This window comes from Volvox carteri (genome assembly GCF_000143455.1).
Source record: "Volvox carteri f. nagariensis unplaced genomic scaffold VOLCAscaffold_68, whole genome shotgun sequence".
Classification (NCBI taxonomy): domain Eukaryota; kingdom Viridiplantae; phylum Chlorophyta; class Chlorophyceae; order Chlamydomonadales; family Volvocaceae; genus Volvox; species Volvox carteri.
This window is the reverse complement of record NW_003307611.1, coordinates 285,296-306,283: the sequence shown is the minus strand read 5'-3', so window position 1 is coordinate 306,283 and position 20,988 is coordinate 285,296. Positions and strand designations below refer to the sequence as shown.

Sequence of the window (20,988 nt, the reverse complement as noted above, 5' to 3'; positions counted from 1 at the left end):
ACACAATCGCTTTGCGTCACTCAGTCAAGTAGTCAAGTAAGATTACAAATTACTGGATGGGCGGCTTCGCTCTCCTTCACAAACAGACCTTATCCCCGGCAGCAGCATCGCCAGGAGCATCCGGAGCAGCAGCAACGCTGCAACACACCGCACACGCGCACTCACCCATGTCCCACCTCCCCCTCTGCCACTGCCACCTCCACCATTTTCACTTTGTCCGTTTCAGGTCTTTGCTTCTCCCTTCGCTCCTCCACTGATGTGACGGCATCTCCAAACCCAGAGAGCCCACAGCCCACGGGGGGCAGCCCTATGGCTCCAGACGCCGCCTGGGACTATCCGCCCAGGGAGTTCCGCCCACCATGCCCCTTTCCCTCCCTCCAGCCTCCTCCGCCACTCCCTCACTCCCCCAGGCCCCTTAGCTCTCGTGTTGTGGACCGGCATGTAGCTCTCTTCACCCGCACCTGGGCCTGTTTGCTTGTGAGTCCGAAGAGAGTCGCCATGTGCACCAGCTCCAGGGGAGACCGCACCTCGAAGGCGGAGCGTGCTGAGCTGCTGAGCAGGATGTGCTGAGCAACAGCAGCAATAACAGCAACAACAGCAGACCGGGTGCGAACGGGCGCGGCGCAAGGCAGGCAGGCAGCCAGCAGCGGTCTCAGCAGGAGTAAGCGAGGAAGTGACGTGCGCGCGTGAAGTGCGGGAAGGAGCGCCAGAGTCGGCCACCGTCTTTGAACCCTGAGGGGGCTCAAAACCTGCTTATTACCAGAATCAGAGCCTATTTCACTTCACCCTACCACGACTCCGTCCACACGACGCCCTTTCACTCCACTTCACTTCCACACCCTCCCGCCGCTGGCCAGTAAATACTCCTGATGCAGCATTTGTCTCTTCTCCTGGAGGGCTATCCATCTATCCCTAGAGTATATCTGCTTCATTCGCCGGTGATTCGCCTCTGACCCCTCACCCCCTTCCCCCATCTCTCCCCCCTCTCTCTCCCAACCCACCTTGCCCCGTGTCACGCGCACCAAGGCCTGGGCGTTACAGAAGAGGTTGCGGCGCGCGGTGGGCTCTCGGAGGCCTGGAGCGTAGCATATCTGGATGGCGATGGTGTTTGAAATTGGACAAAGCTGGTCTGACTTAGGGTATCGATTTAGGCTGACAAGCTAAGATAGGAGGAAGCACTAACTAGTTCGTCTGGCCGGGGGCTCGGTACTATTTAGGAAAAAATCATTAGTACTTATAGAAACAAGTCTTTCATATTTAGGTTTAACTTAAAAAAAAATAGAAAAGATCAACAACATGGGGCCACACAAACACACACACACACACACATGCACATGCACACACACACGAGGACGTGCAAATACGCGGCAAACCACATCAATAAGCCCTGCCCTCACCTCGAAGTATATGCCCCTCCGCAAGGCCGCCTTGATGGCCGGGGCACGTAGCTTGATGGTCATCCGCTGCCAAAGCTCCAGACAGATGAGGTCCACTTCCAGGGAAGTGCATGCCTGGGGTTAGGGAGCCGATTTAGGGTTTTAGGGGGCCGTGTGACGGCATTGACGCCTCATTTCGCAGGTCGACGTGGTGGCGGTGGTGGTGGTGGGTCCCAGAGGGGTGCGCCCGGGGGCCCATGTCCCTCGGAAATGTCTGTACTCGTGTCCGGTTCGTGTTGTTGATGTTGTTACAGGGTGGTTAAGCTTCACCAGTGGCCTCCTTCCCGAGGCAGTTCCCTGCTCTCCCCTGCTAGAGGGGCACCCTAAGCCATTCACCCCATCCGACTTCAGAGTGTACTCTTTGAGTTTGGCAACTCACCACCAGCATCCAACCAAATCTAGCGGATCAACGGCGCGTCAACTTAGTTCCTGGTCAGCTCGCGAGTTGATTTTATCACGTCCTACACCGTCCACAAGATGGGGAGCCACCTCCCATTTCATCACCTCTCAAACACCCCGAGAGGTCGGCAGGCGGATTTGAACCCAGACGCGCCGGAACGCGTCGGGAGCAGAAGCCAGGCCTTAACCTCTGCCAGCCGCCTACCTGTTGTTGGCGTTGCATGACGTGGCGCAGGACGCCCCTCCTGGCCCCGGATCCCTCTGCGCCTGTCACCTCCCCCTCCTCCCACGCTTCGGTGTTTAAGTTAGTACCGTGAGGACATCGACTGCAGTTTCCCTGTCCTCCGCGCCCCTTGTCCTCCCCGCCCCTTGTCCTCCCCGCCCTTGTCCTCCCCGCCCTTGTCCTCCCCGCCCTTGTCCTCCCCGCCCCTTGTCCTCCCCGCCCCTTGTCCTCCCCGCCCTTGTCCTCCCCGCCCTTGTCCTCCCCGTCGAAGTTCCACCCGATCCCCTTGCCTGGTGCAACACGCGCTCTGTCTTGGGGGTTATAGACACCAGGTCGTACGACCGAACGACGTCCCCGGAGCTGCTCAGCTGCGAGGCCTGCACGGCGTCTGCTGCAACGAAGTGCAGCCGCCGAAGCTGTCGGAGGTGGCACGGCGGCAGCGGCGGCGTCACCGTCGTCGGCGTGGAGGACCCCCGGGTGGCTGCGGCGGACACGCCGCCCGGGGGCCCGGCGAGGGTGACGGCCACGGACCCGCTTCGGATGGCCAGAGCGCGCTTCGCATCCGCGTTGGCGGACGCTAGCGCGGCGTCGCTCAGCGTCGTGATGGCACACCTGCGTTTTTAGGTCTTTCTAACTGGAGAACTCTTGCCAAGATTTTGAGATGCGGTTGCGGTTGAGCCTCGGTGCTACCCCTAGCGGTTGTTGTCCTTTCCAGCGGCACCTTCGCCTCGCTTTGGTTCTTTGTGCGCTTTTGGCACTGCGTCTGTGGCTCTTTGGGGATTGGGCATTTTACATAGCCGCTGGTAAAGTGTCTCTAGGAGGGGAAGAGAGGTATGTAAGTGGCTGATGCGGGATGGGGTGAGCACCCGGTGATGTAGAAAGGTGAGCACCCGGTGATGGGGAAAGGAGGGTGAGCTTGGTCAAACCCTAGAAGCCAAACGAGTTGCTTACTTGTCGGTCTGGGTCAGCCGTCCGGTTGCAGTGTGTACGCTCGCAATTAAGTCGTAACCGCGTTGGAGCAGCGCCGCAACGCGCTCTCGGTGCTGCGGCGGCTCGACATCGTCGATGGAGAGGAAGAGGTCGGCAAGCATGATGGCCTGTTAGTACATCTTGAATAATTAAACGATTAATATCCAACAAAGGCAAAAGATACTTTAATCTTTCGTGCCAAACAGCGCAAAGCACCGTTGGTAAGACTCAGGGCTGGACGCAAAGCGAATGCGTATAAATATCTGCGAGGAGCGATGCTATCATCTGCAATGCACTTTACTAAATTTGTTTGGACATGTCTCTGGACATGTATTTCGCATTTTTACGACCCATGACCGTTTCCTACAACTGTCTTTGCTTGTCGTTCACTTATAGATGTCCTTTCTTTGACATTTTTTTATACCAGTCCCTTTTATGAACTATTAAAGAGGAGCCAGCATGGATAGCAATAGAGGGCTTCATGTATTACTGGTCAGGTGAGGAAATCAATTCTGGAATCGATCAACCGCTTTAATCGGTAGGTTTACGGACGCCGCCGCACCTCCCAAGGTGCAACCTGCGTGCGTATCCAGTTCCAACGCGGTCGCTGGCAAATTCATCCCCTGGCTGCCCCTGCACTACGGAGTTATGTTATTTTACTAGCTCGCGACAGCTCGTAGGGCCCAGACGAGCCAGGAGGCTCATGGATCGCGATTTTAAACGTAGTAGAAATTAATGGCCTACGGAGTGGCTTTGGAAAGATAGTACTGCATCGTGGTACAGGCATGTGATGCAACTGCTCATGCAACAACCACTGACTTTGTGTTCTCCATTTCAGGTTCATGACTTTCCTGGTTAAATCAGGGACTATTACGGCATCAGAGGCAGCGGTGTGTCCCAGTATAAAAGAAGTGGCATCTGCGGATCGGATACACTCGCTTGCTTCTCATGCCCCGTGGGTGCTGGGGTAAAGCAGGAAGCGTTGTTGCGCAATTTCGTGCAATTTGACACAGGGCACGATAAATCTTGCGAGCAGGAAATGTTTTAAAAGTACAGCAAATCGTACTTCTATGGACGAGCATTCACAGCTTTGCCTGCATCGGTGGGGCTGGTCAGCCATCTGCTTTTGGACCACCTTAGACATCGTTGCCCTTGGTTTCTCAGGTTCAGAGTTTTTCTTTCTTTTTGTTATATGTATTCTCATAGCCACTCTAAATTGCGCAAAGCGCTGCAGTCGACGGCGGGACACGTACAACTTTGCATTTCTTTCTCTTTGGCGCTTGAATATCCACGTTCTATAATGTAAGGACAGTCCGATTAATAAGCCTTTAGTGACAGCGCGACGCGTGAGTAGTTTTCACCCCTTGCAAAGTTGGGGCTCGAGACTAGCTGGGCATGGTCCGGTTCCAATGGCACGTCGAGGATGGACTTGGTGCCAGCGTTGGTCCTGGGCAGTTGGTGTACCTCAGGGACCACGGCGTGCTACAAGCTATGGTCGAAATCGAGGTGCGGACTTGGGTGATACCTCGCTGAGCACACTTTTATCAATTGCCTTGGTTTTTCATTTGACAAGGAAGAGGAATGTGGTGCCAGCCATTCCTCTCTTTGTCGCAAATGCCCAGGGTGCACTGCTGTGCAACCAGTCAGTCCTGGGCCCACGACCCCCACTGCCAAGCCAGCTTCACACCCCCACATCCATTTGCCATTTGCCCCGCCGCAGATGCCTGGCGGGAGTGGTCCTTTGGAGGCTTGTATGAACATTCCGCAGAACTACAACACAGACTCCGGAGTACGTAGCAAACCACTTAACCTTCCAAACATCTAGGTCTTTGCCTTGCGCTGTGCTGCACAGCGCCGCAGCGTGGTGGCGCGGTGGTGTGCTGCGCGTCCCCTTACCATCCCCCTCCTAAATCCCTATGCCGTCTCTTTTCTACGGCCTTTTGCGGACCTGAATTCGGGGGCCGTGCGGGCGCTGGGAGCCCTGCTGCCGTCCGAAATGAAGCGACCGCACGGCAGGCAGGGCAGGATAGCGCCGGTTGTGACTACTACTCCCTAGGGGACCCAGAAACTGAAAAGAAAGGAGACCCAGAAGCACCGGGCCGGGTCGGGTTGGTAACGAAACCGGTCCGATTCAAAATAAGACAAGAACCGCTTGTCTGTATTGCAAAGGCATGCACACGAATATGCGAGTCTGTCTGTCTGTCTGTCCAGCCCTTACCTATCCCTCCCGTTTTCCTCGACTTTTCTCCGCCCCTGCCTCCACTCCACTCCGCAACACACATACACACATATATACACACACCCGCGCTCCTCAAATCAACTTCGAAAGGTTAAGGAGCTGGGGATTGTGATCGCGCACGGCGCTGAAGCAAGCGACTGGAGGGGGAGGCTATTGGCGGAGCTGTCGGTCGGTCTGGCTCGATCAGGCGAGACTAGGGAGCTACATTGGGAGAGGGAGACGCTGCTGCCTGTGGGGGTGTATGAGTTTGGGGTTTGTTTCCTTGTTGCGTTTTATGGATATCGATGGTGGCGGGAGAGATTTGGCTGGGCAAGGTTTTTATGTATTGCAATTGCCGTTGGGGCGGACAGCTGCGTTCAGATTCGATGGGTGAGAGGGTCGGTGCGAGTGTAGAAAGGCGGGCGGCCAGGTAGGGGTGATAACGGAATAACGGTGTAGTGAGTGAGTCCTGAATGGATCTGAGGCCTGGCTCCGAGGGGAGAGGAGGGGAGGGTGTAAGCGGACGGATGGCGGCTTGTGTGTGGTGTGGATGTACTAAGTGCAGTGGTGGGCCTCCAGACTCACGAAGAGTAGAGCCAGCGGGCCAGCTGGCCGTGCATTACTGCACACTAAGTGTGACCACTGGGTGGTCGCTGGATGATCGATGTGCGGAAAAACATGAGGCAGGTGTGTTACGGGTGGGGACATGTTTCATGGCCTCTTTCCTTTTGAGCACCACCACATACGATTCGCATGCTCGTATGGCAAATTTTACCATCTTTTTCCTGCGCTTGAGGAGGAGGGAGGAGATGGCCCCGATGGCAAGTCATAAAACCCTCCTCCCCAACCCCAACCCCATTCCCATCCTCCCCACCATCCTCCTCACCTTCCCGGTACGGAAATCCACATGCGTTGTGATGCCGCCGCCGCCGCTGCCCTCCTCAGGGTTCCTCGTCATGCGGTACATCTGCCACCCTAGCGCAAGCGAGTCACGGCGGGTGGCGGTGTACGAGAAGGCTGCTGACGTGGCCGCTACCAGCCCGTACGCCCGTGGAGTTACACGCTGGGTGCTTGCGGGGCTGGGGGCGGGAGCGCGGGTGGCTGCGCTCGCGGGCAGCAGAGTACGGAGTACGGTGGCTGGGTACGTGCTTATGTCGTACCCCCTCAAGGTGGGTGGTTCAGGGAGTGTGGGGATGACAGTGGCTGTGGAATTTGCATCTCGGTAGTCAATGTGGTGCATTAGTGCCCTGTCTTTTTAATCCACTTCACTACCCTCCCTACCAGACTCTCTCCTCGGCATCGTTATAATTCCGCTGTGCTGTCCATGAGGCTGTCTTGACGCAGCCCTTGATTTCGCGCAGGTTTTATATATCTGCGCATCCTTTCTTCTTCGCGTTGTCGCATTCTTCCCACTATCTACATACTACTACTTGTCTTTGATGGATTTATAATCCCTCTGGCTACTTGTCACCACCTTTGGGAGTACCTGGCCCCCCATCGGAGCTAACAGCCTCCCGCGGGTGCTGCTACTGCTGCTGCTGCTGCTGCTGCTGCTGCATATCTCACTACTAGGGATGCAAGCTGGTGGCGTATGCACATGCTGCTGTTTGATTGTTCACTCTTGTTGCTGCTGCTGATGATAATGAACCGCTTCGTGGGGGGTTGTCCTTTCCTCTTTCCAGGAGGAAATGCCGGAGGATATGGAGGCGGCGGCAGCAGCAGCTGATACGGCCGCCTCTTCAGCCGCCGCCGTCGCGGCTGCAGCTGCAGCTGCGGACTCTTCGGGTCCGTTGTTAGGCCTAAAGGCTCCCGTACTGTTTGTGACGTCATCCGCCGACCCACTGGTCAATGAGGCGACGCTGTTGGAGCTGGGGCCCCGCATGATGACGTCGGATGTACGGTCAGTTGTACTGCAGGACGTGGATCCACACTTCCGCACACTGACAGGCAAGGGCCCCCACGCCGCCACACTGAGGGCGGTCAACGCCGCCTTCCATGAATTCCTCAACGCCGCCAGCGCGTATCGGATGGACTCCTGCAAGCTGCCGCGGATATGGCGCGGCGGCGCCGGCATCTTTTTGCCGACGGCTACTGGTGCTAGTGCTGCCGCAATGGCAGATAGCGCCGGCAACGGCGGCAAAGCCGTTCCCACTCCGGGATGTGCGGAGCGCCCGCAGCTGCAGCGACCCGCGTGTTTCAGGTGCGCATGAGTGCTCCCATCCATGTTTTTTTTCCGCCGTGTCGTCGTCTGAGGTTGCTCCTAGAATGAGAGATTGTCCCGGCGCCAAAATGACGAAAGTCCTTCATCCGACCCCATGCCCGCTTGCATGGAGGTCTTCTTTTGGTGTAGGCAAATAATCCTTCGTTTCCGTCATGCACCTACTTATCTCACCCATAGGCCTCTACCCTTGGGACCTCCTCCACAAGCCCAACAGCCTTCTGTGCAGCAGCAGCAACAGCCAGCTGGGGTCCAGGCAGCTCTGCCGTATGGCCTCAGCGCATCGGCGGCGCAAGCCCTGGCGGCACAGCTACAACAGCGACAGGCAGCCGGCGGCGGTGCAGCTGGCGGCGGCGGCGGCGGTGCCGGCAACACCGCACAGCTGCTTGCCCAACAGATGCTGTTGCAGCAAGCGGCCGCCGCTGCTGCCACGGCTGCGCAACGCCGTGGGTCAGACCAGGCCGAAGTTGGTCCTGCGTCGATGGCGGCAGCGGCCGCCGCGAAGCTTGCGGCCGCTGCCGCCGCCAGGGGCGGCGGGGGAGCCGGTGGCACTCCGAACCAGCTTGCAGGACAGCTGGCGCAGGCTTTGGCGGATCCCAACGCGGCGGCACAGATCGCTGCGATGCTGCTGCGCAACAGCGCCGCCAGCCAACACTCGCAACAGCAGCAGCAGATACTGCAGCTGCAATTGGGCTTACAGCAGGCGGGTGGTGGTGGGGCTGACGGCCCGGCAGCGGCGGGTAGAGGAGCGGCAGCGGGGGGCCTGATGGGTGGGTTAGCGGGAGGAGCTGGGGCTGCGGCCCAGGGCTTGACTGTAGAGGCCTTGACGTCTGCCCTAGTGCAGCGCCTAGCTCAGCATCAACAACAACAGCAGCATCAACAACAACAGCAACAACAACAACAACAACAAGGTGCACCATCCTTGATGACAATGCAGCAAGGGACAGCCACGCAGCTGCTGGCAGCTACACTGCTAAACCAACAGCAGCTCCAAATAGGCGCAGGGACGGTGCAGCAGCAGCAGCAGCTACAGCAGCTACTGCTCCAGCAGCAACAGCAAAGACAGCAGCAGCAGCAGCAGGGCGGATTGCAATCCGCGCTGCTACTGCAGGGTCATACGGGATCGATTCCAGCGTTGCAAGCGGCGCTGCGGCCGGCAGCAGCAGCAGCAGCTGGGCGGGGAAACCCCGGCGGTGTGCTGATGCTGCAGGGAATGGGGGCGGGGGGTTTGATGGGTGGCGGTTTGCCGCAGGTGGGTATGGGGACCCAGGACGTGGGAGACATTCACATGGCAGATGCTGGGCCGTCGTAGGACTCGTGCACTTCCATGGGCGTGGGCAACCGGCGGGCCGCTAAGTGAAAAGGTGGGGGTGTTTGTTGGGGTTGGGTCGTGGAGCTGTGTCGGCGAGTACGTTGACTTTTTTCTTTTTGGTGGGCGTTGGGGCGGAGAGCCCCGAGCGCACGTATGTACCTGCGTACCGCCACCTGCTGGTGGGTCTGAGGGGTGTTGCGTGGCAACAGCCTAAATAGGCACATCTTCAGGGACCCAAAGCCCCTGTCCGCCAACGTGAAAGAGTTAGTCTTCCGATGCCGGCGTCGTGTTTTACGTTTCGATTTTGTTTGGAGTTTGCTGGCGGCGTTACGGGCCGAACGAGGTGGCCGTCCAAATGCTTACAGCATAAAAGGTGTTAACACTTGTTACACTGGAAATGCTTCACCAACCAACTTAAATCGAATGCCACGATGGGAGCCCCCCGGCATCCAGGGTATTAACAGGCGTTACAGATATATCCACGTGCACCGCAAAGCCATAAAACAGCAGCAGTTTGGCCGTACTGGAGCCCGCGCATGCAGGCTCTATAGAAGTCACCACGGGCCGAATTGGACCTGTCGTCGTAGCAGTTAAAAAGTTTGATGCAGTGCGACAACAATCTGTAATTGCAGTGAACCTTGGTTGCCATCAATTGCATCGCCATTCTCCAGCTGGAGAATGCAGGACTTCCCACTATCCGTTGGAAAAGCCAAGGTGCTTCCCATGACTCATGTGCTCCTCACCGGCTTACCGAAGCGCAAGTGTAACGTGAAGCCCCAAGCAGGGCTCGCGATTGCGTATCTTTTCGCAAGACTTCGTAACAGTAAGGCAGGGAAAGTGCCAGTGGTGCCCGTTTGGTTTCAGAGGACTCAACCAGCTTCACTCCTAAGATAGCACGGACTTCGACTGAAATCGACATGGTGCTACCCTGGATGGGCAGCACTAGGAGCCCATGTAAGAAATGCGCGGTGCGCGGGTGAGCAGATGCAGCGCAGATATCGTGCGGCCGTTCAGATACGTGGATTGCGACAATCCCTAAGGAACCCCTGTAAGGCTTGAGGCCTAGTCGATGCAAAGGGTTCTCGGCATGGCACACAGTGACTTTGTTCGGTCCCGTCAACTGTTCTACGACACCCGGCTTGAACGCGTCATAATCAATCTTTCGGAATACGCGCATGATTACATCAGTTACCTCGTGTCAACATCCGAACCTGTAAGTCATTGAACCTTTAAACGTTCGCTGCTAAACAAACCGCCTGTGCCGGAAGGCAGGTAAATCGCCTTTGAAACGTTAATCTCCATCACAAGGCATCCTCTCAATCGCGCGAATCTTGTAAGCTTGATTTTGTTTCGTTGACCGGCAACACGGCCATGACGTTGCTGTTACATGAAAAGGAATTACTTCATTAGGTCATAGAACATTCTATGGTAGCAAACAGCGGCGTTCAGACAACATGGTTGTCTTGGTCCGTTCTGTATAGCTGTTCTTGTCCAGGACACCTCTTCATAACGGTGGAACCGTTAGTACTGCACGTCCCCCTTACAAAAGATACTCGCTCTCCCAAATACGCAACACATACTAGCCACAATGCCGCGTTGGAGCCTTCTTGCCCTTCTATTTGGGCTGCTCTTAGTGGCAGCCCCTTTTTCTAAGCACCAGCTCGCATGGGCATCAGACGAATATGACGAGGACGACGATGACGAAGCGCCTGCTGATGACGATAAGGATGTTGTGGTTGTGACCACCAAGAACTTTGATGATGTCGTCAAGAAGTCGAAATTCGCCCTTGTAGAGTAAGTGGGACGATCGCCACGCGTTTGCATTGCGATATCCTGGTGACGTTTTGTGGATCATTTTGCAGATTCTACGCGCCATGGTGCGGTCACTGCAAGGTGTGTTGCTTTTTGTTAACAGCAAGGCGGCTGGCGCTTGCGAAGCACTTGATCTGAGCGTTCCTTTGTTCCGTGCAGAGCTTGAAACCGCAATACGCTGCCGCTGCCACCACTCTCAAGAAGGTTGCTCCAGATGCAGTCCTTGCAAAGGTGGATAGACTGGGTTATGTGCGTTGTGTAACGTTCCTGTCATGTGCATTTCTGTGTCGTGCGCACTAAGCTCAGAGCCTGCCTGTATGTTACGGCTTGGCGCTTCCTTCCAGGTCGATGCCACCGTCGAGGAGTCATTGGCAGGCAAATTCGGCATTCAGGGGTACCCCACCCTGAAGTGGTTCGTCGACGGCGAGCTGGTGTCGGACTACAACGGCCCCCGTGACGCGTAAGATAGTCCACCGGGAACTTAGCGATGGCTAATATGATTGTATCATGGGGGGACCCCTTGTCCCTGTTGCCTTGCATGGTCTAACCTCGTACGTATCCCACCTAGAATGATCTCCTGGATATGTCCTATGATGCCATCCAATATACTTACTCGCGCATTTTCCCTCCTGTGTGTGCGTGTACAGTGAGGGTATTGTGAACTGGATTAAGAAGAAGACCGGCCCCTCCGCCGTGACCGTCGATGATGTGGACAAGCTGCAGGAGCTCGAGGCCGACAACGAGGTTCTCGCTGTTGGCTATTTCAGCGCCTTCGAGGTCAGTTGGCCTGGGCTCGGGTGGTGTGTTAATCCTTGCAGCTGTCTTTTAAGGGCTCGTGTCGGCCCGGACTGAGCAGCAGAGGCTGGACGAGTGTGTTATGATGATGGGTTTTCGTTTCCTGCCGACTGTCATGTTAGCCTTGTGGTTGGATGATAAGATATTTGTGCGGGGATGTGCCACGTTCAACGTCCAACTGAGACGTGAGAGCAAGTTCAAGGCCCAGTACAAGCAGCATGTGTATGATTTGTATGACATCGCCGGCATCGCCTTCGCGCCCTTGTATTTTTAAACCCATCTTTTTCAGTAAAGCTCATGAGGTCATGCACGTTAAGAGGTCATGGCTCATGCACGTTAGAATTGTGTTGCTGGCTATCAGGCTTGGAGGTGCGCAAGCCGTATTTTGTCACTGTCAGATAAAGTTATTCCGGCCCCGACGATGTCCTGACTTGCGACATGACCATTTGAAATGTGTAATGCTACTGAGTTGTGACATGCAGCATTTGTATTCGGACACAGGGTAGTACGGATATATCGCCCTCGCGCCATGATGCTGGTATCCTTGCCTTGGGCTGTGGTTGTAGGCAGCCAAACTTTTGAATGTGATCCGAGCGCGAACGTGCTTGGGGCCATGGCTTGGGGCACAGGGTTGCGGCATGATGGGGGCTCTGGCTCACTATGGATAGGTCATCTCTTTTCAGGTGCTGATGCAGCTGACATGCGTCAGGATCTAAATTTCTCTCCATGTGTCTTGACTGCAGGGAGAGGCTTTCGAGGCCTTCATCTCCTACGCCAAGAAGACGGAGTCGGTTTCGTTTGCGCAGACCACCTCGGCTGAGGTTGCCAAGGCTGCAGGTCTGGAGGCGCCTGGCACTCTGGCTGTTGTGAAGAACTTCAAGGGTACGTTGGCCCCCTTCGGGCCATTGGATTATGCCACACCTGTGTATGAAATGTGGGCTTCACCATGCAGGTTCAGTCCTTGTTTGTGAAGCATTTGCTTGTCCAGTTCACAATTCTGGAAATTTATGAGCGGATAGGCCTTCCAATCGCCAGAAGCACTAGCATGTGTAACGTGCAGCTCCGAGTAGGATTTTCATTTGTGTTCGTTTCTTTTATACGCACCCACAAACCTAACTGTGCTGGGTTTGGTCTGAGATGATGAACGTTTTGAATCGCAACACATGCATCTGTAACGACAACTGGTGGACACGGACAGGGTAACTGTGCTAGGTCTATGTTTTGATGTAGTGCGCCAAACGTGTATGGTATGTGTGGCCGGCATTGCTGTGGCGATTTGTTTCGGGCCAACATTTTTATTGAGCACGTCGGGCTTGTGTGCCTGCAGATGAGCCTCGGGCGACCGTCGTGCTGGCCGAACTTGACGAGGAGAAGATTGCAGATTTCGTCAAGAGTGAGAAGCTGCCGCTCACCATCGAGTTCAGCAAGGGCAACTCGGATAAGATTTTCAACAGCGGCATCCCCATGCAGCTTATCCTTTGGACGAGCGCCAAGGACCTGGAATCTGGCGCCGAGGTGCGTTCGTTTCATAGCGCAAGAAGAGCGCTCAGCAACAGGGTATGGATCATGTTCATGATAATGGTGGTTTTTAATGAAGGTTGGGGTGTTGCTTGGGTCGATCCTCGTGCTTGTTAGTACGTCAGTAAGTCCCTTTGAACTAGCTTATTTCCAGCCTGCCTGTCCTCCACACCGCAGGTGCGCACCATCTACAAGACGGTGGCATCCAAGTTTAAGGGCAAGCTGGTGTTTGTGACTGTGAACAATGAGGGCGAGGAAGCCGATCCCGTCACGAACTTCTTCGGCCTCAAGGGCGCCGCTTCGCCAGTGGTAAGTGCTTAACACCCTTGCTGAATTGTGTCCTTATGCCTCGGTTGCCTTCACATACCGGTCGTGTGGCAGAGTCGTACTCATCCGAACGCGAACAGCAATTGTGCAGCTGTGAGTCCTTGTCGTCCCGGCGCCTGTTGTGTATTTGATTTTTTTCTAACAACTGACACTCGATTTGCTTGGGATTATCTTCGCAGCTGCTGGGCTTCTACATGGAGAAGAACAAGAAGTACAAGCTGCAGGAGCCCTTCACCCTGGAGGCCGTGGAGAAGTTTGCTGAGTCCATTCTGGATGGCACCGCTCAGCCCGAGTACAAGAGCCAGCCTATTCCGGAGGATCCCTACGAGGATGGCGTCCACGTGGTGGTCGGCAAGTCCGTTGACAGCGTTGTCCTGGACCCCACGAAGGATGTGCTGCTTGAGGTGAGATTCCATGCACGGCTGGACGCCCGCGTATATGCCCCCATGATGATCAGCCTTAGTGGGGAGAGGGATGAGCTTGCTGATTGAGTCGATGATGGGCTCGCAGATTGTTATGGTTAGCTAGATGTCCAATTTCGTTGGTTGGAAGATCCGCAATTTCGCATTTTTATTCAACCCGTCGTATGTATAAATTTCATGGCTGTTCCGACCGTGCGTTACAGGTGTACGCGCCGTGGTGCGGCCACTGCAAGAAGCTTGACCCCATCTACAAGAAGCTGGCTAAGCGGTTCAAGAAGGTTAGCTCTGTCGTCATTGCTAAGATGGACGGCACTGAGAATGAGCATCCCCTAGTCGACGTCAAGGGCTTCCCAACCCTCATCTTCTTCCCCGCGGGCGAGGACGCCACCCCGATTCCTTTCGAGGGCGGTGATCGCACGCTGAAGAGCCTGACCAAGTTCATTAAGGTGAGCGCGCTTCGCACAAAACCATGCGAACTATGGGAAAAGGTTCTTGGGGCTGCGATTCAAATATGACTTTTTGGGAGTGCACGCGACTTCATGTTTTATGCGTTCCCATGTGCAGGCTAACGCCAAGGTTCCCTACGAGCTGCCCAAGAAGAGCAGCGCCGAGGAGAGCGCTGCCGATGATGCGCCTTCCGCGAAGGATGAGCTGTAAATGAGCAACGTTAGATGTGATGGAGTTTTGACGTGATGACCTCTTGATCGACGCCTGATCCTTCGTGCACTGTGTATGCGAGCTGCGGATGTGATGGCTTGGGTGTAGCGAAGTGACAAAATGACTTGACAGCTGGGTTACGAGCTTGCGGCTTAAATTGTCATTAAGTTCTGTTAGTCTGCAGTAGTGGAACGTTTGTGTTTCATGTTTTGGACCCTGGTGGTTGAGATGCTTACATGCGTGTTGGTCGGGTTTATGGGACTCATATTTGGTCCTGACTGATCAATGGAATGTTGCACAAAGCGCAGGGATTGTGTGTATCCACTAAGTGCATGCAATATGTAAATGGCAGCCTGCTGGAGCGGTTGTAGGGTTAAGCATCACTTCGAACAGTTGTTCTGTAACTGTCGGACACTGAATTGTCGCATCATACGACTGTAGCATCGAACAAAACACGTGCGTACGGCAGACTCGTACGTACATCGACAGATCCCGGACCATGAAGGACGCGGAAAAAATTATCCACAATCTCTAAGTATACGCCACGTAAAAACTTTGGCCCAATTAGACGGTATGTCCGCTAAGAGTAAGTACAAGTACGTATTTACAGCGTTATACTCAGCAAAGACCCTTAGCAAACACGATTAAACAAAAACGGAGCGAGCAAGGCATGACCCAATTATCCTTAGTAAATATACACCATCCACCTACACTTCCAAGCTCATGCGGGTCCACAAAACTTGCCGCTTATAATCTCAGCGAACTCCTGCAAACACACACTTGTGCAAACAGACACCTGCGATTCCTCACACGCAACAACCGTCTGCCGCCGCCGCCGCCGCCAACGCCGCTCCTACCGTAATCCCCACTCAACTCACAATCACAAACCCCTATCCGCAACGACACCAGCGAACATCACTTCCACTTCTAAGCCTCAATCCTTTCCAACTGCGCCCCCCGCGCCCCCGTAAGCACAGCCCTTTGCAGGTCCGCTAAAATACCCTCCACTTGTCGTACAAATATGCTCCGCGTGTAGTACGACACCGGCGGCGGCACAGGCACCGACGGAACCACCGAAAGTTGATGCTCCACTTCGCACCACTCCTGATCTCCCGCCGCTGCCTCCGACGCCGTCGCCGGGGGGTCCGCCGGCCGTACCGTCCACCGGCCCTCGAAATCGCGCATAAAGTTGGACTGCACGAGGCTGAAGAGCAACGTGCCGCTGTCCAGGTCTTCACTAACGCCCAGCTGCACCTTGAAGGTCCCCGAGAAGGCGAGGAACTTCCAGCGACAACTCTGAGGCCGTTGGGTTCCGTTAATTTAGGTTAGCTTAGTGGAGCAAGTAACCGGCAGCAGCTTACCCGGGGGGCCCCAGTTTAGGGTTTAGGGATTCCTGCCAGAGACGGATAGACAGACAGACAGGAGCAGACAAGTCGATTTGAGGCCAATAGGTAGATTGGCGGGCTAGGGGGCAGATCAATGGGGCCTTACTCACGCACCTCGGTTACACGGATCACACGAGCCCTAGCTAGCTAGGGGGGGTGAAGGATGGGCCAACCACCCAACCCACCAGCACCCTCCCCTCTCTCCTCCGACTTTCCAACCCTTTCCCCCTGCCCCCGCTGATGTCCTCCGCAGCAACATCACAATCGCGGCGCTCAGTTTTCCATTACTGCTCCGCCGTACAACGCACCTGTACGACTTGCAGTCCCACACTGCCCGCCGCGGGCCGCACCACCTGAGAAGATGCAATGTTTCTGAAGACCCGATGACAATTCTCGTAGTCCGTCAACATGCCGTACACTTGCGCGGCGGAAGCTGGCAGCAAGAGCGTTCCGCGAACCTGCGGTGTGGCGGTTGGTCAGTTAGTTGGTTCAGTTGGTACGTTCAATAGCGACCGAAACGGGTATACGGAATCATCGAGATCACCCAATGTGCCCCAAGCATGAAGGCAGATGATGGCGCAGGACACAACCAGTGATGCGTGGGGAATTTGGCTGTAGGAAGGAGGAGTTGCATGAGTAGGAGTAAGTGGTAAGTCGGCGTGTAGTCGCCGCTCCCGCTGATTTTTTGGTATTGGGTCTACTGGATCATTTTAGAGATACTTTAGGGTTTACACAGCCTAGAGCTCTAGACCCGTGTATTCAGCGGACCCTGACCTCCCTAAACATTGATAAATGTTGTGACTTGTAGGGTGACTAGGTTTCTTTCACAAGACTTATGTGTCGAATAGCGGGCATGCAGGTTGCAAGGAACATATTATAGGCTGGCGGCTGGCGGAGGTTGAGGCCTGACTTCTGCTCCCGGAGTGTCCGGGTTCAAATCCGCCTGCCGACTCCACGGGTGATTTGAGGAGTGTTGGAATGGGAGGTAGCCCCCCATCTTGTGGACGATGTAAGACGTGATAATATCAACTTGCGAGCTAACCAGGAACTAAGTTGATGCGCCGTTGATCCGCTAGATTTGGTTTGATGCTGGTGGTGAGTTGCTGAACCCAACGAATACATTCTGAAGTCGGATGGGGTGATTGGATTAGGGTACCCCTCCCGCAGGGGAGAGCAGGGAACTGCCTCGGGAAAGGGGGCCGCTGGTGAAGCTATACCAGTAACAACATACATATTCAAGGATTGGAAGCAGTCTGCTCTGCTGTAAGTAAGTGTTACATACCATCATATACCCAAAAGACCTATTGGGGTTAAGGTGGTGGAAATGGTAGCTGTGGGGCTCGCTGCGGCATTGCCGTACCGTGTACTTGCCGTCCACCAACGAAACGAAGGAGACGTCGGGCCCAGCACTGCCGCTGCTCTGCGGCCCCGGCCCGGCTTCCAGCTCATCAAGGTCTTCATCATCGGCGGCAGAGGCAGGTCGAGATGTTTCGGGTATTTCCACGAGCAGTTGTTGGACCGTTTCCGCACGCGAAGCACACAAGCGTGACACGGTCTGGCTCACATGTGGCACCGTGTGCTTATGAGTACATTGCAAGTTATCTCTACGCTGTCTCGGAAGATAGCCTGGGAGCCGTGCTTTTGGTGGACCTCGGTTGGCATGATTCGTTCCCGAGCGAATGGTAGAGTCGGTAGCGAGCATTATTCCCTGGCGCTGTCCAGGATCTAAGTAGTCACAACAACACTTTACAAAATAGAGCCTCAAAGTTTATTGCTATCGATCACTGACAGATTGTCGTGGCGTGTCTCGGCACCTGATGCGTGTACTTGGCGCAATTAACTTGTCGGTCGGCATAAAGGGACATCCGGTTGATCCACAAACGTTTTCCGTGTCCTTGTCTCGCATAGATGCCGAGCGGCCAATTTGCTTGATCTCACATCGTGTACGGGTCAAACTTTCTGACTCAACCGCCCTTTTTCGTACGCAATTCCTCTTATTTTGCTCTTCCTTTGCACAAGTAACGATGTTGAGTGTATTAAGTTATTGTGCCTTGTTACACATCTAAAGAGAATCCGCCTTTTATTGAGTGGCGTCTTTGCGACGTGTCCTTGGAAAGGCAAGGACTTTAGGACGTCCTGTGGACCTTAACGTAATATGTTATCTCTCCAGTGTACAATCGAAGTGGGCATCACTGTGGTTGTCCAGTGCTCGGTTGCCATCGGGTGCTCCGATGTTTGCGTATCACTCGTCAGCTATCCGTGGACATGCAAAGTGCCAGCAGGCGATGAGCATCTGTAGCGCGGGAAGGGGGAAATTTTTAGGAATACCTCCACAGCTGGCAAAAATGACCCGCTGACTTGCCCTTCCTACACCCCAACGAATGGTTGCCCATCCTGCTCCGATTACCCCGCGAGGTCTGTTTGGGAGTTCCATTATTCTTTGCATCTGCGAGTTTCATTATTTAGCATCCGGTACGTAAGATTCTTTTAACCCCATTTCAACGATGTTAAATCGTTCAATAACTGACATCATCTCGCTCATGGACCCACCAAAGACCTGCCCTGTGCCCTCAACTTGCTTCCTTGTGCGCGCGCGCGTTTTCCCAGAGCATGATGGGGACGTAGATGCATGTCCTCTCCAAAGACCTGCCCGCTCAGAATCCTACGAAGTCGTATGGCCCTGCCAGCGCTCTCAATCTGTGTGTGTGTGTGTGTGTGTGTGTGTGTGTGTGTGTTTTACATGGTTGGGGGTGCGTGACCCCATACCTGTAAAACTACCCATACGAGCCGAAGGCCCAAGGGCAATACCTAAACGCCTAAAAGCCACGATCTGCCTGAACGCGGAATCAGGCTTGAGCCCGCTGCCGACCACTCTACTGCTAACACCGCTGAGCAAGATAGTGCCCAAAGCAAGAATGGACCGTGTGCTGCTTTGTGACCACATCGCCACAGGAAAATTTGTTCCCGCCCTTGATTACCGTGCTGACAACACTGTGCTCACAAGTTGGGTAATCCGTTGCGTTGCGACGATGGGTTTCACCAAGCAGCAATAGTCGCCTCTTGGACTCAGCACGATAATGAGACAGATGACACAAGCGACATACATACACACACAGGGAAGTTTGGATTTGGAAGGTCCGCTGAAAATCCTTGGACTGGGGAAGCTGTACAGACTCAGAGGCGGCTTCTGAGATGAGACACAGAGGGGACAGACACATGACCCGCAGGACTGGCCCGCAGGCGCATGCGGGCGCGTGAGGGCCGAACTTTTCATTCAATCTTTTCATTCAATGTATATGTTGGATGGATAGTGATGAGAACACCGCGTCATGTTCCTCCTCCGAAACGCGTGTGCGGAGTCCATACGGCCCGTGGGGGCCCCTGCAGGCACTTTTCCTGTGTCACACAATAGATTCTTCTAGCTGACCACGCGTGAACACAGCGCGAGAGTTCGATTTCATTATTCCGGATATCAAAAGGTAGTTGCGAAGAGAACGGCCAACCCTGGGCTTATGATAAGTTGCAAACCCACGTGGACATACCGAGCCTTAGGTAACCTAGACGAGCCCAGCGCCCGGTCGTTTGTTTAGCACGTGACCGTTTCTCGCTTGCTGCGCAGATTGCTGGATTATCACAAGCACAAGCTTAAGCTTGCGCGCAGGAACTGTGGATAGGAGTGGTAGGGGAGGGCAGAAGGCACTATGCTACGCGACGGGCACATGGGACCGGCAGGGAATTGGTTCCAAGAATGCAAGCTGCATAAGACGCCACAAGTTGAATGTACAAATTAGCAATCATTTCGTGAGGCAGAGGCGACCGCACGGCTTTTGTGACCAGGGGTTGCGTCCTGGCATAACGGCGGGTAACGACCGAGAGACAAGGTGCGCTGTCTATGCTTGGGCCACAGCTTGTATGCTATGCCACAGCCAATGTACTAAACTACCAAATGATCTTCGTAACCTTAGTTCAACGCACTGGAAGCGCGAGGTTACAAACGACATGCACGGCTGACCGATAACCGGCGTGAAATGTTAGTTTTTTGATGGCTCTGCATTGTTTAGCCGAAAAACGTATGCTCTATAGCTAGATTTGTTATGATTCGATTTGCCGGGCAGTCCGGTAACACTGCGTCTGGTACGGCTCTTCTTACTGCTGTCCGTTGAAAATTTTCAGGTTATCATTTTGTAACTGATTCACTTGTCATGAACATGCCATTATTTCTTAGGTAGCTATGCTATATGATGCAGCACTCAAGTTGGGTATTTTAGTGTTTAGAAATTTTTGCGCCGCTCATTTGAGACCCTTATAGCCCCCCGGCACTGCAGCACACGGCAGGTGCTCGGGGGGTGGAGACTGGATATTGCAAGTAGCAGCCAAGGCGAGCGCAGACATAGAAACCTTTAGAGTGACGACACACGTTCGTAGTCCGTTTTCGAAGAGCTGATCATGGGCTGTGCTAATTCTAAAGACATCGGCCCTGGCCCTCCTTCTGGAAAGGAGTTCACTGACCTCAACAATGCTTACGATGCCGGCGTCCTGTCAGTTTACCTTACGGGCGGCCCTCTGACAGCAAAAGACTACAAGGAGCGCTTGGTATCCTCAGAGGGGACGCAGACAGTATTTATGCCGCAGTCAGGCTACACAATTCGTTACGCTTTCGTCAGCCAGCGTGGATACTACCCCGATGCCCCCAACAAGGCGAACCAAGACTCCTTTTGTGTACAAACATACTTTGGCGGAGATGCGGAGCAGTGTTTTTTTGGCGTCTTTGATGGGCATGGAGAATATGGGACACAGTGTTCGCAATTCGCAAAGGAAAAGGTATGAATTCGCATTTGTACTTGCAGCCTTTATATCATGATTTCTGTTGATGTGCGCACGACATGAGGCCTCCTTGCCAGCAATCACATACCTGGCAAGGGGCATTGCTGTCGTTGCATACATATCTAGCCTTTCCTTCACCCCGCCCGCGATCGCTATCATTCCAGCCTACTGTAAATCGCAGCCCCAGGCGGCCCCGCCCAGCTGGGCCCAACACCCCGCTCTCCCGTTTACATAGCCCCTCCTCCCCTCCTGTGGCAGCTCAGCTGACTCCTATGGAACTCTCAACCCCCCCCCCCTTTTTTAACACCTTCCTCTTTCTCAGTCGCCCCTCCCGGGGCCCAGTCCCCGCTTCCCCCCGCTTCCCCTCTCCTGCCTCTTCCCCCCCACCCCCGCAGTGCTTTGGCCTGCGGCTGTCTATTCGATCCCTCTTTCCCACGGTCTCGTATTACATTCCCCCACTGCCGGGTCCCCTA

At 54.7% G+C, this 20,988-nt stretch overlaps 5 protein-coding genes across 5 annotated transcripts in view; 3 read left to right on the top strand and 2 right to left on the bottom strand.

Moving 5' to 3' along the window:
* Positions 1-398: 398 nt before the first annotated feature.
* Positions 399-2,483, bottom strand: VOLCADRAFT_67773 (uncharacterized protein; the record flags this gene model as incomplete). The annotated part of the gene is made up of 5 exons (XM_002956994.1): positions 399-566; positions 1,002-1,091; positions 1,398-1,511; positions 1,689-1,700; positions 2,361-2,483. Coding segments are annotated over 5 exons (507 nt in total), but the record flags the coding sequence as incomplete, so codon positions are not given.
* Positions 2,484-4,422: 1,939 nt separating this feature from the next.
* Positions 4,423-8,233, top strand: VOLCADRAFT_98112 (uncharacterized protein; the record flags this gene model as incomplete). The annotated part of the gene is made up of 7 exons (XM_002957034.1): positions 4,423-4,533; positions 4,748-4,816; positions 4,880-4,902; positions 5,811-5,932; positions 6,191-6,414; positions 6,928-7,445; positions 7,644-8,233. Coding segments are annotated over 7 exons (1,657 nt in total), but the record flags the coding sequence as incomplete, so codon positions are not given.
* A 2,111-nt stretch (positions 8,234-10,344) lies between these two features.
* On the top strand, positions 10,345-15,086 carry gon15 (protein disulfide isomerase 1). Its single transcript, XM_002957033.1, has 11 exons — positions 10,345-10,569; positions 10,638-10,668; positions 10,747-10,818; positions 10,932-11,047; positions 11,235-11,364; positions 12,126-12,264; positions 12,710-12,897; positions 13,078-13,209; positions 13,407-13,631; positions 13,853-14,095; positions 14,214-15,086. The coding sequence occupies exons 1-11, from the start codon at positions 10,364-10,366 to the stop codon at positions 14,304-14,306; spliced, it is 1,575 nt and encodes a 524-aa protein (XP_002957079.1). The 5' UTR covers positions 10,345-10,363; the 3' UTR covers positions 14,307-15,086.
* Positions 15,087-15,233: 147 nt separating this feature from the next.
* On the bottom strand, positions 15,234-17,560 carry VOLCADRAFT_107511 (uncharacterized protein; the record flags this gene model as incomplete). The annotated part of the gene is made up of 3 exons (XM_002956993.1): positions 17,052-17,560; positions 16,000-16,149; positions 15,234-15,602 (listed from the first exon to the last, which is right to left on the bottom strand). The coding sequence occupies exons 1-3, from the start codon at positions 17,391-17,393 to the stop codon at positions 15,234-15,236; spliced, it is 861 nt and encodes a 286-aa protein (XP_002957039.1). The 5' UTR covers positions 17,394-17,560.
* An 805-nt stretch (positions 17,561-18,365) lies between these two features.
* Positions 18,366-20,988, top strand: part of VOLCADRAFT_98108 (uncharacterized protein) — a gene marked incomplete at both ends in the record, with an annotated part of 24,042 nt that continues 21,419 nt past the window's right edge. The window contains 2 exons of the mRNA XM_002957032.1: positions 18,366-18,441; positions 20,911-20,980. Of these exons, the coding sequence (XP_002957078.1) occupies positions 18,366-18,441; positions 20,911-20,980 (146 nt within the window). The remainder of the gene's footprint in view (positions 18,442-20,910; positions 20,981-20,988) is intronic.

What these genes read in the sequence shown, in the direction of transcription:
- gon15 (XM_002957033.1), top strand. Translation starts at nt 10,364, where the DNA reads ATGCCGCGTTGGAGCCTTCTTGCCCTTCTATTTGGGCTGCTCTTAGTG. An exon ending in CATGGTGCGGTCACTGCAAG is followed by an intron (nt 10,669 to 10,746) that starts GTGTGTTGCTTT and finishes TGTTCCGTGCAG; the next exon opens with AGCTTGAAACCGCAATACGC. An exon ending in TACAACGGCCCCCGTGACGC is followed by an intron (nt 11,048 to 11,234) that starts GTAAGATAGTCC and finishes GTGCGTGTACAG; the next exon opens with TGAGGGTATTGTGAACTGGA.